The sequence below is a fragment of the Sceloporus occidentalis genome, unplaced genomic scaffold (genome assembly GCF_023333645.1).
Source record: "Sceloporus occidentalis isolate IW3139 unplaced genomic scaffold, rSceOcc1.0.p SCAF_14, whole genome shotgun sequence".
NCBI lineage: Eukaryota > Metazoa > Chordata > Lepidosauria > Squamata > Phrynosomatidae > Sceloporus > Sceloporus occidentalis.
In genome coordinates this window covers 12,597,515-12,613,504 of record NW_028316994.1, presented here as the reverse complement: position 1 = coordinate 12,613,504, position 15,990 = coordinate 12,597,515, and the positions used below count along the sequence as shown (strand labels likewise).

General features: G+C 39.2%; 1 protein-coding gene across 1 annotated transcript; it reads right to left on the bottom strand.

Annotated features, from left to right (window-relative positions):
* Positions 1-5,319: 5,319 nt before the first annotated feature.
* Positions 5,320-6,221, bottom strand: LOC149304018 (vomeronasal type-2 receptor 26-like). The gene has a single exon (XM_089480514.1). The coding sequence runs from the start codon at positions 6,217-6,219 to the stop codon at positions 5,320-5,322; it is 900 nt and encodes a 299-aa protein (XP_089336640.1). The 5' UTR covers positions 6,220-6,221.
* Between the last annotated feature and the right edge of the window lie 9,769 nt (positions 6,222-15,990).

Genomic DNA, 15,990 nt, shown 5'->3' with positions numbered 1-15,990 from the left:
GTCTAAAAAAAAGAAAAGAAAAGAAATAAAGTATTTGTGTATGGGAGTCCTGGACTTAATATTAACTCAGCATAACTCACTGCTAGAACAATATTTAATACCCAAGTAATTCCCCCTTCCCAAACCATTACAGGTTGAGTCTCCCTTATCTGGAATTTTGAAATCCAAAATACTCCAAAATCCAAAATTGTTCACATGGGTGTCTGAGAATGTGACATTTTTTCTTTCTGATGGCACAAACTTCAAGTATATTTCCAGGCAACATAGATCTTACGCTCAAAGTGAAGAAAGCAAGTTCATTTCTATCCATAAAAGTGTTCTCTCTCTTTGGATGAGTTATGAAGAATTTGTATCACTTTGATTTGGGGATGTAAAGCTTATCTATCTCAGTATGACAAGAAAGCACCTCGAGGATTGTCTGATTCTCCATGAGAGATCTTGCTTCAAATATGTGGCTGAGATGCTATTTTTTCTTCCATTTTTTCTGCAATTTATACTTAGTAAACTTTGGGCAAAATCTTCTGTGAAAGTGGAGTGTTGTTTCCCCTTTATGAGGCTTAATAAAGCAGTCAAAAGAAGACATCTTTAACTGATTGAAAAGACACAAGCAACCCTTCCATGGCTATTATTATAAATATACAATTCCCATTTCATCACATTTGAAATGCATGCTAAAAGTACATGTGCAAATATATATCTATATCTACACACACACACGTACGTTGCCTAAAACCACTACAAACAACAGCAACCAGCCAGCTATCTCATAACAAAGGGATTTTCCCTCACCAGTTTGCATGAGAATGGAGGATGAATCAAATTAGTATTCACATCCCTGCAGCCGTCTTTGCTAGACAAGGGGTGCATCTACACTGTAGAAATAAATCAGTTTGGCACCACTTTAAGGGGTATGGCTCCATCCTATGGAATTCTGGGATTTGTTGTTTTGCAAGCTCTTTAGCATTTTCTGCCAAAGAGTGATGGTGCCTCCCAAAACTAGAAATCCCAGTATTCTGTAGGATGGACCATGGCAATTTGTTTTATGAATATGTATACAACTCTGAGATACTTTTGGTCAAAGACCGTAAATAAAGATTGATTGCTTGACCATGGCAGTTAAAATGGTATCAAACTGCATTATTTCTACAGTGCAGATACATTCATGAAGAAATCCTTCCCTTGCCTATCCTGCCATGATATTAAGTGCTATTCCTCTGAGGGGATATTACAGAGCAGCAACTTAGGACTCATTTAAAAGAAAACAACAAACTTTTTTTTAAAGAATACTGAAACTTTAGGAAAATGACAGAATATTCTAGACATAGTTTGTGAATAAAATAAAATACATTCCCTACCCTTTTTGTCTGAAATTTCCCCTTCTGGACATGAGAAGCAATCATAGCAGCAAGGTGGGATCCCTTCCTTTTTGGCCTTTCTATAGCCTAGATGGCAATGTTCATTACACAGAGAAAAGGGAGGTATCTGTTCAAAGATGATAGAAGACAACAATGTCCAATCTATGAAATTATTCTCACAAGATACTAGTATGCTGGTATGGCATAATATTTTTGTTTTCAGAGAAACCATTTGTAGAACACCTGTCAATGCTACTTGCAAAAGTGGAACCTCTATCTCCATTGCCCTTATGCTAAAGAGTGTGTGGACTATATATTAACTCTGCTAAAGTTTAGTCCAGTGTCTTTTCAATTTAAAGCATATTTAAATGTTCCTCCATTAGTGCCAGTCAAGTTCCTCGACAGCAGTTTGATTCTTGTTCACCCCATTTTTTAATACTTTACTTTTAACCACTTCCACATGATTCCTCTTGGTCATCTACTAAACATATTTGTTTGCAATTTATCTGGATAACATCAAAACACTACAAAGCAATGTTGCCTATAGTTGTCTTGTAGCATGAGAGATTATTGATTATTTCTTGTTACCTTAGGATCACACACTGGTTTGTTTCCAGCTACTGAGGTGCCTCTGAAACTGACTTAGGGTGCATCTACACTGCATAAATAATGCAGTTTGACACCACCTTAATTATCATGGCTGTCCTGCTTACCTCTACTTAGGGCAGTACAGCAGGGGAATATACTGAGGAATAGTCCAGAGTCCAGTCCAAAGGTCACACAATACCAGTCAGTCACAAGTTACAAAGGGCAGAGGCAAGAGCATAGTAACAAGGCAAGTCCAGGAATCAGATAACCAGAATCATAGATCAAAAAGCAAGGAACACAGAAACAACAAGGCTGCAAGACTAATTGTTGGCTGCAAAGAATGTCTGCAGCTGGAGGTCTTTTAAAAGACCTCTGCTTCTCTCAGCTGAAACCTATTAGTTCTCATCTTGGCTTGTAGCCTGGAAGAATGCCTCAAAGACTCCTTGACTTGTCTTTGCTCCACAGGTCCTAGCACTTGCAGCCTAGAGTCCATAGAACCTGTTTCTCCCTCTGCACCTTCCTGAGCCTCCTCTGGGACTGCTGATCTGCCTCTTTCTCAGCCTCCTCCATTTCTTCTGAGTCTGAGAACTTTATTGCATGGGGCTTAAACCGTTCCCCAGCGCGTTCTAACGGGGACGGCAGGGGCGTGCACAGAACGCGATGGGCACCGGATGGGGCCCAGAACGCGACTTTACCACATGGGGGAATGCCGCCGCCATGCGTTCCCATCGCGGCCCAATTCGGTTCCAGAGGGCGCCATTTCTGGGGATGCTTTAAAACAGTTCCCAGAAATGGCGCCCTCTGGAACCGAATTGGGCCGCGATGGGAACGCACGTTCCCCCATGTGGTAAAGTCACGTTCTGGGCCCCATCCGGTGCCCATCGCGTTCCGTGCACGCCCCCGCTGCCCCCGTTAGAATGCGCTGGGGAACGGTTTAAGCCCCATGCGATAAAGTTCTGAGTCTTCTGACTGTGCCTCTAAGTCAGGCCCAGGGCAGTCCATGACAATGGTTCTTTCCTACATAATCCTGGGATTGGTATTTTGGTGAGGCACCAGCACTCTTTGGCAGAAAGGCCAAAGATTTGGTAAAACCCACAAATGCCAGTATTTCATAAAATAGAGCTACAGAATGTGAAGTGGTGTCAAATTGTATTATTTATACAGTGTAGATGAATTCTTAGCCCTGTGCAATGGGCATGGATCCTTCTGATCACATCAAGTTTCTCCAAAAACTTGCTCAGTATAATACAGTTGGCCCTTCTTATACACGGATTTTTTATACACAGATTCAAGCATCTATGGCTTGAAAATATTTTTAAAAAAGTGTAAATTTCAAATATCAAACCTTGATTTTTCATTGTTTATAAGGGACACCATTTTGCTATGTCATTATATTTAATAGGACTTGAGCATACACAGATTTTGTTATCCATGGGGGATCATGGAACCAAACCCCAGCGTATAACAAGGGTCTACTGTAGTTCATTTGGTGTATTTGGATAGCTAATGTTGCAGGGAGGAAGGGATAACACACAATATTGCCAAAATCCGACCATATTTCTCTGCCTCTACTGACAAGATCCTGGTCCATGCCCTAGTGGTCTCACGACTGGATTACTGTAACGTCCTCCTGGCTGGGCTTCCTCTTTCTCACCTCCGTCCTTTAATCTCTGTCCAGCATTCAGCTGCACGCATTATCACTTCCACCCACCGCGCTGACCACATCTCTCCTGTGTTGGCATCCCTTCACTGGCTCCCTCTCCCTTTCCGCATTCAGTATAAGCTCCTGCTGTCGACATTCAAAGCCCTCCATGGACTGGCCCCTCCTTACTTATCTGACCTTCTTTCTCCTCACCTTCCCACTCGGGCCCTCCGTTCTGGTAGTCAAGGCCTACTGTCTCAGCCCAGGATTTCCTCTGCCCCATCCCGGATTCGCCCCTTTTCACTTGCTGCCCCTCACTCCTGGAACCTTCTTCCCCCACAAGCAAGAGCCATCACTTCTTTAACTAGCTTCAAAATGGAGTTGAAAACCATCCTGTTCAGAGAAGCCTTCCCAGGCATTGCATAATTGTCACTTACTATCTGATGTTCTTTTGTTGCCTGTTTATCGAACCATTTCCTGTATTGCTATGTATTGTATATGTATTATCCTACTTGAGAGTATGTATTTTCCCTGGATGAAGATTAACCTTCCATTTTGAAGCCAAGCCCTCCTTCCAGTCCATCTGCCTTGGTCCAGGCCTTGGAGGTAGAGAGGAACTGCTGGACCTCTTAACCTTTCCCTCCATCACTCCCTTCTCCTTCTGTGTCATGTCTTTTTAGATTGTAAGCCCGAGGGCAGGGAACCGTCTAACTAAAAAGATTGCATGTACAGCGCTGTGTAAATTTACAGCGCTTCATAAATAAAGGTTAATAATAATAATAATAATAATAATAAGATTTGTTAAAGGTGGGTAGGTGGCGGTTACCATTGTCTTCTCTGAGGCTGAGAATACGTCTTTCCCAAAATCATCTAGTGGTTTTCCATGTCCGAGTGGGTATTTGAACCGCAGACTCCTGGAGTACTATTGCAACATTCAAACCACTACACTATAATGGATCTAATGTTATCTTAACAGTATGGAGACTGTTTTTCCTCAAGCTCTCTGACTGTTACCCAGTTAAGTTTGGTCCACAGTATATTACAATATATTACAATCTGTGTGGAAAATCATCATGGCCCATCATCAGCCCCACAAGTGGTTGATGGTGACTTCCATGTAATCGAGAGTGACCAATCTGGTCTAGATTTTATTCTGAATGCCAAAAGAGTTAGCTAAGGTCCAACACTGAATCCAGCACTTAAACAATTACACACATTGGCTAGTTACTTCAAAGTTCATACTAAAATCAGGATTGAAATAACTGTCCCATTAATAAGGGAACCCCAAGACACCATTGATCATTCAGGCAATCCAACATTGAAAGGAGACCTGGGCTAAAATACATTGCTTTTTTCAACTACTTACTTCAAAAAGTTGAGTTTACTTATTATTATTATTTTACAAATACAGTAATCATGGAGATCAGTTCTAGAATGTGAATTGGGTTTCCATTTCAGTTTGAATGTCCTTGGGCTAGATTATGTCCCTATGGTAATTCCCGGGAGAAGAATCTTTTACTCTCTTCTGAATTAATATTTGTCATTGCCCTTTATATCAGCAAAACATCAGCACAGAGAAAGGAATCATGCAAACCAGTTAGCGGGTTATAGGCAGGGCCTTTTTAAACTTCAAATTAAAAACCAATCGTTCCAGTGACTCACTTCAGTAGGGTCGATAATTCAGAAGCTGATAATTTGGGGGGGGGGGATTGAAGGCACATAACAAATAACAAATTAGTTCTTTCTTTTTATTAGCTGCTCCTTGTTATTCAACTCAGGCTTCAGCAAAATAATGTAGCATTTTGGTGAAAAGATACAGATGAGTAAGCCAAAGCTGGAAGCCAAGATAGAGAAAATCTCCACAGCCAGCATGTTTTTCCCCTTAGAACTCAGGTACGTTGGGATGAAGCACAGCCAAACACTGCAAAAGACCAACATGCTGAAGGTAATAAACTTGGCTTTGTTAAAACTGTCCGGTAACTTCCTGGCTAAGAAGGCCACCGTTAAGCTGACCATGGCCAGGAAACCCATGAAACCTAAGGCAGAGTAAAACATAGCACTTGAGCCTTCATGACACTTGTGTATGATTTCTTCAGTCACTGAGTTCATGTCAAAGTCTGGGAACGGAGGAGACGTTGTCAGCCATACAGCAGTGATAACAGCTTGAATAAGGGAGCAACAAAGAACAATGGAGGATGCCAGTCTTTTCCCCATCCATTTCCTTATCCTGGATCCTGGTTTGGTGGCTGTGAATGCGAGAATGACTGTGATGGTTTTGGCCAATATGCAAGAAAGTGCCACAGAGAAGATCATGCCAAAAGCAGTTTGTTGAAGGAGGCATGTGATTTTTCCAGGCTGGCCAATGAATAGCAAAGCGCAAAGGAAGGACATTAGGAGGGAGATCAGGAGAATATAGGTGAGGTTCTTGTTGTTGGCTTTGACAATGGGAGTGTCCTTGTACTTTATGAAGATCCCAAGAATTATGACTGTGAGGAAAGAAAAATTGAGAGCAAAAGTGGACAAAATGATCCCTAAAGTTTCTCCAAAAGATAAGAAAGTGCTTCCTTTTTGGAGGCATTCATCCTTTTCCTCATTTGTATATTGATGTCCAGGGCACTCAAAACAGTCATCCATGTCTGAAAAACAAAAGAAACCTTTTTATCTGAAAATTAAATGCTCATGGTATGTCTACACTGTATAAGTAATGTCAATTGATGCCAGTTTAACTGCCATGGCTTCAGCCAACAGAATCCTGTGACTTGTACTTTTGGAGGCACCAGATCTCTTTGTCAGAGAAGGCTAAAGACCTAGGATTCCATGAGATGGAGCTACAGAACTTAAAGTGGCACTTAAAGTGGTATCAAACCTTGAAAACTAAAGTTTTATTTTTTTAAGTATCATATTTTGAAAAGAAACATATAATTTTACTCCCCAGGTATTGCAGATCCTGATCCCATGTGAAGAAAGAAAATTTACCTCCATAGTATAAGAAGTATTCACTTCCTGATGTGGCAAAGAAGGAGGTCATTTATTTACTTATTTAACTTTCTAGATCCTCTACTAACAAATGTTTTTGCATTAGTTTCAAGGACATTGAAGAATAAAATATAAAATCCCAGTCATTAGGCACAAGATACATCTATAGAAGATAAAACCAGGGATAGGGAGACAAAATTATGAAAGCTCTGTAAAACTGATGATAAAGTTGGAAATGGGTGGGGAAAATGGAGAGTACTGTAAGCAATACGATGGGAGAATAAAAAGGAAATGAAATGCCATAATGTAGGTATGAGATGAGCTTCTCTGTGGATGGCATTTCTCTCTCTCTCTTTCTCTCTCTCTCTCTCTCTCTCTCACACACACACACACACTCACTCCACAAATATTCCATGGAAAAGGTCAAGAAACTGGCAGTAATGTTTGGAAGTTGAAGTCCAACCATGTATGATGTTTGGGAAATTTTCAGGTACATTAGTATGACTCTAGACACTTTGGGTAAGCTACTGCAAAGTCATTTTAGAGTCTAAAGGTTAAAACCAGCACATTGAAGCAGCTCTACAAATAAACCACTAGCCAGTATAGATGTTAAAACACTTGCACAGTGCTAGAATCTGGAATTCTGTCAGCCTTGTCAGACGGATACTCTGGCTAAGAGGAACAATAAGGTCACAGTTTACCTGTCCATTTCTTGCCAGATTTTATTCCACAGTGAAAATAGCCTGAGTTAATGTTGTTGCACTGAGAACATACCTGGACATAACTGGCAGGGGCTACTTTCTCCTGTTTCCCTCCCCACATACTTCTAAAGTGTACTTAGCAAGATAAGACTTCAAAAACCAGTGACTATGGCGAGAAACAAACCACCCAGAAAGGGTGGGCTGGAGGTGGCCAATTTTCATCCAGAGGGATGCTGCAGCAGCCAAACTGTGCAGTGTCCCTCTTCCCCAAAGAACCCAGAAAAACTGGGTTCTTCTTCAGACACTGCATGGACGTTACGAGTGCACCATTCTATATGCTGTCTATATGCTGCACATTGCTTACATCACAATGATGGCCCCCGTATGGACAGCAGGCTGCCATTATGCCGCCGCTGTGATGTGCTAGGGTTAGGGATTGTGCAATCGCTGCCTGGACGCCACTTCTTGGCAGTATGTACCGGGCCTATGCTGGGGTTTAATCTGCTACCTCCCCACACAGTCATGACACCAGTTGTAATTCCCAAGATCAGATATATCTTACTGGTAATCACTTGAGAGCATTTTCTTATCAGTCAATTTTCAAAAAATTGACACTATTATTATTATTATTATTATTATTATTATTATTGAATCAAGTTTTTGAGATGTTCATATGGTGCCTGATACAGCTGATAAATTCAGAATAGTATGTTTCTTACCTGTTTGGTTTGAGATCTTCCCCTCTGGGCATGGAATGCAATCATAGCAACAAAACGGCTTCCCTTCTTTCTTTCTTTTACTAAAGCCCATCTGACATTTATCATTACACTGAGAGAGGGGTAGTGTCTGTCCATTTAAAGAAAAAGAGGGAGAAGTCTTCTAGAAATCTGAATCCTATTGACTCAACTAAAGAAATATGCACTTAGAGATAGCTTGTTTCTAGTCTTATTTTCAGACATGGGATTTATGCCATAGCCACCAATCAATCTGGAGTAAGAACTTTGGTCTATGAAGTGGCCAATCTTTGTAAAGAGAAACTAAGTATGGCCAAAGCTTGCAAGAGAGTTCAAAACAGAGGAATAGCCAGCTGGAAGATGGTGGACTTTCCGTATATTGTACATTCATCTCATGTCCCTCTATCCCTATTGATCTACTGTAATTTAAACAAAACTTTACATTTTTCAACTTATATAGTTGCAACTAAATAAAGCATTTTGACATTCAAAGTCACCCAGTGGGTTTTCATTTGAAAATATGATAACTTTTTTAAAAGATTGATTAGATTATCGCACTTTGGTCTCTGGAGTGTGACTCCAACACTCAAACCACTATACCATGATGGCTGTCACAATTTATTTATTTATGCTTGTGTATAATTGGCAGGATTATACAGAAGCATTTAACCACTTAACCACTTGGCCATGACTACTGGCTGCTACACCAATGAAATGGTTGAATGTGGAGGCGTGAATGTTGGCATTAAGCTGTGAAGGAGAATAGGCATTGCTACATGTTGTTGAATACTGGATTGAAATTGTTTCTTTGTAAATAAGTTTACTTTTAATATCAATATAATTATGTAGGGATTTTTTAAATCAACAGTTCAGCCTTTTGTCTGGAGGATCTTCAGCCTTTGTATACAAATGAAAAGCCCTCATATGCAGTGCAGGATCTTGGCTAATATTAACTTATAATTTTGTCATAACTGCCACCCTTCTCACATTACTAATAAGGACATTCTACCTTTGTCACTGCCCAATAACTCTTTTGTCAGTGCAATGGCCAAAATTCTTCTCCCTTGATCATGGGAGAAATACCTGGATTCACAATGAAGTTGAACTGACCTGATTGTAGCTGCTGGGCCACACAATGGCATCACCTTGAATGGTGAACTTCTTGTCCATGGGAGCCTGAGGTTCCATTTCACCAACTTTTCTTCTAACAAAAGACTGATTTGGGAATGTGACCCAGTTGAGAATATCAAATCCCATCAGTAAGTCCCCATTTTGGTCAAAGGAAACCTGTTCCCCAGCACTATTGTTAAATGAAACGCCTCTCAGAAACTGGTGGAGCTGAATGAGGGTAGGAATTAATGGAGAAGTGCATAAAGAGATGAAAATGTATCTCAAAGTGATAATGTTTCACACTGATTCATAATGGCTGTGATTCGCCATCACTGTCTATGTTGCATAAGTTTAAATATAGCTTAGCTATGTAGCATAGAAGCAAATAATATCATCACACTGAGATGGATGGATTTTTAATGATTAATATCCCCACTATAGCTTTATAGAAATGGTTGCACTATGGATATAGAAATGAGCTTTCAGGAGTCAAGGTTGTGTATGTGAGAGAGAGAAAATGCTGAATAAGATTTGCAGTAAAATGTTTATAGAACAAGTTGACCTTTGCAACCATCAAGGCATCTAGTTTGCTTTGAAAGCCAAAACAATTAGGAACAGCATCCTTGGATGAAGGAAATAACACACAAGTGATAAAGAGTGATGGAATATTCCAAGTGGGCCTAAAAATGTATTTTAATATGTTCAAAATTCTGTGTCCTGATTGTAAAAAAGTTTTGTACGTTTGCACTTTGAATCAGCCAATAGAGTGTATTGTTAGGGACCTCTTTGTTTGAATTCCTATATGAACAGCCATTTTCTTTGATTCAGGGCCTCAGTTCTTTGGAACTTGATTTCCCCTGGGGACTTTGCTAGCAAATAAACAGTTTTGGATTCTCAGCCTTCTGACTCCTGTTGTCTATCTGCTCTGTCAAGCCAGTGGACTTAGTGAGAGAAGTCCTGGCTTTTAAGAATCCCACAACAAGACCAGCCTGCTTTCCAATTACAATCCTCCTGGTTTAAGAATGGAAGCATAGCACTTGGGCATCATTTCTTATCACTCTTTTACCCCCAATGAGAGCACTTGAGTGATCCATGTTCTGCATTGCCAAACACCACCTTTCGAGAGGAATGGAGGGAGAGAACAAGCAGTTGTGGTAGCAACGTGAAACTGGGTACTGTGTGAATGTGCACACAGCAGCTAGCTTTGGCAAGGTACTGCCATGGCTCAATATTATAGAATTCAGCGATTTGAAGTTTTGTGACACAGTTAGTTTTCTCTGTCGGAAAGATCTGGCACACCAGCAGACTACAAATTCCAGGATTCCATAGTATGGGGCCATGGAGGGTTACAGTAGTGTCAAACTGCATTATGTCTGCAGTGCAGATGCAGCCCTAGACACCAGATGAATAGTATAGACCCAATTGTTGTAACTGTGCATACAGTAAACTCTTCTGCATTAATCATATTACCTGCCATGGGTGTTTATTCCAATGTTTCCCTCTTGCACCATCCACCACTGTTTTATGTTTAGATTTGGATGAATATATGGCTTGCAAAGCATGCACCACTGCATAGACAGCATTGTAGATGGTATAGCTATGCCCGGTCACTGTCATTTCAAAAACAGACACAGGAAGAGTCTCTAGCTTTTCCTTCCCAGTGCAGAATATCCCATGTTTCATGTCTAATGAACGATCAGGCACAATACAATTAAATGCATCTTCCCAGAAAGCCCCCAGAAACTTGTCTTCTTTTTCTGTGACCGGGTTTCTTGTCTGAAGAAAGCTTTTGAATCCCAAAGGGTCCTTTGAATGAATTGCAAAGGATATAGCCCCATGAAGGAAATCTATCCTCCAGTTTCTTTGTAAAGAAAAGGATGTGAACTCCATCTGAGCAGTCATAATCCACACTTTTGTGCTGGTTTGCAATAGTGAATCCCCTTCTTCTCCAATGCTTTGCATCATTCTTATTGCCAGAATAGTATGAATTTCACCATGTATAACCAACACATTGGCAGTACTTCCCATAACAACTCTGATTGTTTCAGAACTTTTTTCCATCAGTTGACTGAATTCATTAGAAAATGTAATGTCAGGCATTCTTGTGATGAAATTAATACAAATACCTTTCTGAGCAAATATGGGAAGAACATTTTGTACAAATCTCTCTCCAATATCATTATGCAGAGAAACCACCCCAATCCATATCCATCTGAAATACAAAAGTAACTGGAGAATCCCCTCATAATGATAATCCCTATTTGGGAAGATACGCTGGAAGAAAAGACTTTGGGCATGATTATCCAACAAAGGTGAAGATCCGAAAATGATCTAAATAAATAAATAAAAAAATAATAAAGGGACGTCAGACCTGAATATCAAGGAAACCTGAATGAAGAGTTCCTAATCAAATATTGCATTAAGATGATGGGGTATTTTTTTATTTCCATCAATGCAAAGTAATTCTAATGCTACAGCTTCCAAGATCAGACCAGATATAGCACTTTTAGGATCTTTAGGCATTACCCACTTGTTATATGTGGGATTTCTGAAATTTGAAGGGTGGGGGGAAGCAGCCTCCAGTATGGAGCAATCTAACATGTCTGTAACATGTGCTAGACCAAAACCTGCCATTCAAGTATGCTTTACATAACTACAACAAGTTTTCCCATTGTGAACCTGGAACCTTACAAGTTGCAGGCCTTAATGGCATGTTTTAACCCCTCATACATTGTACATACATCTTACTTGTGACATCTTGTATATAGACAAGATGGTCGCCATATGGAGGCAAAACTCAGTGTTGGGTCCAGCAATTACTGCTACTGGAAGATTCTCAGCATCACATTTGTAATTGACAGTGACTTTGTGCCGTCTAAACAAAAGTTCCATTGTAGCAAGATGGGCCCCACGTTCACTGAACTGGTTGTTATAGATGTGGAAACCCAGGGTGACATTGGGCAAGAGTTGCTGGTTTTCATTGGTCTCCTTTACAGCAAACACCAAGGCCATGATGTGCTGGTAGAGTTGTGTCATCACCCTGTAAGGAGCAATATTTACCATGTATGTTTATCTTCTATGCTATGTAATTATTTATCTTCTTCAAATCAGAAGCTCCAGTTCAATTAAAAGCAATTCTCATTCACTCTGTGTCCATCTGTCTGTCTCTGAAGCAAAGGAGAAGGAAAGAGAGAGAAAGAGAGGGAGAAAGGAATATATATAGAGAGGTGTGTCTCTTTGTTTTTGACTTATGGCAATCCTAAGGTGAACCTTTGGATAGGGTTCCCTTGACAAGTTTCTTCAGTAGTGGGTTGCCAATCTATGAGGTTCAGAGAATGTGACTTGCCCAAGGTCACCCAATAAATTTCCATGGCTGTCAGAATCTGAATCCTGGTCTTCAGAGTCATAGTCCATAGTCCCCATTGGCTCCGATAGATAGATAGATAGATAGATAGATAGATAGATAGATAGATAGATAGAATCTCCCTTATCCAAATGCTTGGATTTAGCTTTTGGATTTATTTTGATATATCTGTATTTACATATACATACATAATGAGATATCTTGGAGATTGGACCAAAGTCTAAAGACAAAATTCATTTATTTTTCATATACAGCTTTTACATGTAGCCTGAAAGTAATTCTATACAAGATTTTAAAATAATTTTGTGCATGAAACAAAATTTGTCGACATCAGAAAGGGAAGGTGTCACTATCTCAGCCACCCATGAAAACATTTGTGGTTGTAAAGAGTTTTTTAGATTTCAGACAAAGGATAAAGGATACTCAACCTGAGAGAGAGAGAGAGAGAGAGAGAGAGAGAGTGTGTGTGTGTGTGTGTGTGTGTGTGAGAGAGAGAGAGAGAGAGAGAGAGTGGCTGCAGTCCATGGAAGTGTGTGAAAACACTGACACATAGAAATCTCACGAACTCAAGCTTGAAAATTCCTGCCTTCCAGCATGGCTGTGGATACTGATACATCAGCATCCCTTAAATTCTGTTATTCTATTATTATTATTATTATTATTATTATTATTATTATTATTATTCTGCTACAAGATTCTAGAATAAAAGGTGTTTGGGGACATCTGTCAAACCTCACAATTTACTTGGGGCCAAATCCATTGAAGTTTCATCCAAATGAATGCTATTTTTACATCCAATCTTTAGTTATAAAATCTGTTCTCTGTATCCAGGGATTTTTTAATGCTCGGATTTGACCATCCATGGTAGAAAAATATTCAAAAATAGTATACATTTCAAAAGCAAACCTTGATTTTGCCATTTTACATAGGGGACACCATTTCACTATGCCATTGTATTTAATGGGACTTGAACATCCTTAGATTTTGGTATCCACGGGAGTCCTGGAACCAAACCCCAGCAGGTACCAAGGGCCCACTATATTTCAAATGGCTAAGAAAGTGCTATGCTTTAGAGTGTTTATATTCTCCCAACAGAGTGTTATATATTCTAGAATTAAAGAAGAGTATGCATAGTGCAAACGATGCAGGTCTGTCCTGGTTCAGAGTTGAGAGCCATCCCCTGATTTCCTATATCTTGACCCAATATAACATATCCAAGTAACTTTATTACAAACAATAATTGATAATATAATAGGTCATATTACAGCAGACTGAGTTGTTCAGAAGAGAAATCCTTAATTAGCCATTCTGAAATATGCACACTTAACACACAACACTGAAAAACCTGGAAATGAATAGCTAGACTCGATTTATTACAGGAATGAGAACATTTAACCTTTGATGTATTGGATTTTGTGGTCCAGTACTGCAAATACAGCCCAACATAACATGAGTTATAACACTTTTTATAACCCCCCACTCCAGTTAACGTAGTCAGAGGCAAAAGAGCATGTGAACCCTCCCTACATACAATTACGGTGGGAAAAATGATACACTTATAGCGTATTCAGGGACTAACACAATAACAGGCACTGTTCATAGAAACTGATTTGGGATATCCAAACTAAATCACCATTCAATAAATATTAGGTTTACTGGAGATGAAAATGGGAATGGGAAAAGGCTAAATGAAAAGCAAAAGACAAAAACCAAAAATAAATAAATAAAATTAAATAAAAAAGGAGGGGGAGAAGAAAACAAATTAGAAAGAGGAGGATCCATACCAAGATATCAAAGCTTGGTTGTCATTGAAATCAACAAGATTTAATTTAAATCATGTAGAAATTATCAACTAAGTTATGCTCAGACTCATTTACATTCTCGTAATCGTGCATAATTAGGTTGAATGAAAAATGCATTCATTACAAAGGTATAATATAATGAAAAACTCAGCTACTTACAGAGGAACATCAGATAGTTCTTGAGATGGATGTATTTCAAACGTTATTGTATTTGAAAAGATGTACACCTGAGACATAATCGCAGCAATGATGACCTCCCCTGATTGATAATATTGATGTTGTATAGCAGAGGGTTCTCTCACGGAACACTGCACACTAGGATTCTTGCCGACCACTTGGGATAGTAACACCAAGCCAGCAAATACCATGATCTTCCAAGACAGTATTAAATTTATGTAACTAAACCCTTTCCATATTGTCATTCTAATCCCTCTATCAAGCAAAACCTGATTGCTAGACCTCAGAACCTCCGAAGATGCAAAGTCAGAATGGTGAGGTGTGAAGAAGCAGGAATTGGACTGACAGAAGAAAGTCTGCATCTATAGTCCAAGTGATGAATGGTACAGATGAGATTAATTATAGATATGACATCAAAGTTCACAGCCGCTAGAACTCTCTAGGGGTGTATTGGGGGGGGGAAGGGTAACAGTGATTATATTTATCTGGATAAATGCAGGTGAGAAAATTATCTACTCTGGAATGTTGAGATGCAAGAAAAAGAAAGGAAACATGTTTTTCACATCTCAGCAGTTTCTCTCTCTGATATTAATGAGTGGGAGAACAAGTTTTGTGCTGGTGGCCTTCACTTTTCTTTCTATCTATTAACTTTCCTTTCCTTTTCTTTCCATTTCATTCTATTCTATCCTATTCTGTTTTGTTAACCTTTTGCCGACAGGCAAAAACTTTTCTTTACATGCAGGCTTTGAATATGTAATTCTACCCAGGGAAGGGTTTATAATTTTAGCATAACAAGTTTTAATGATTTTGCATTTTTAACCATTTTATTGATATGACGTTTCAAATTCTTTTGTAAAGTAAAGTTGCATTGTTTTTAAAATAACTTTTGTGAGCTGCCTTGGGTCCAATTTGGGATAAAGCTGACATATTAAATAAATAAATAAATAAATAAATAAAAATATTCTTTTCATTCCTTAGTCATTCCCCGAGCAAATCATACACTTCCAGACTCAGAAAAAAACATGATAGGTTTGCCTTAGGGTTGCTATAAATGAATGGTTTCCCAATAAGTGTAGAAGGTGGGGAATTAAAACATTAAATAGATAAATAAGAAAACTAAGTAATTTTGCAATTTAGTTAAAAATAGTTTTAAAACCACATCTGGTGGAAACAGAAAGAGCAGCTAGTAGTGATTTTACAGATTGAAGGCCATGTCAAAAGTGATGGAGCCACTCTGTCTTCCTAGGTAAAACTAAGGGGCCTCCACAAAGAAATAAAGCCCTGTCATGTGTACCTAGCCTCCTAAAGTGGTGGGACACACAATAGGGCCTCCTCACTTATTAAATATCATAACGTCCAAATCCAGCATGGCTAAATTTTGGCTCACAATTGAAGAAAGTTCCAAAACTCAGCATGGGATAAAAATGGTCAATAAAAGCCTATGTAGGCCAGATCATTCAATGAAGCACTCAATGTATTTTGGATCCCATGCACAATATATCATTTATACTGTACATAATAATATGTATGAACATAAAAGA

Coding starts and splice junctions, on each gene's coding strand:
- LOC149304018 (XM_089480514.1), bottom strand. CDS start 6,219: ATGGATGACTGTTTTGAGTGCCCTGGACATCAATATACAAATGAGGAA.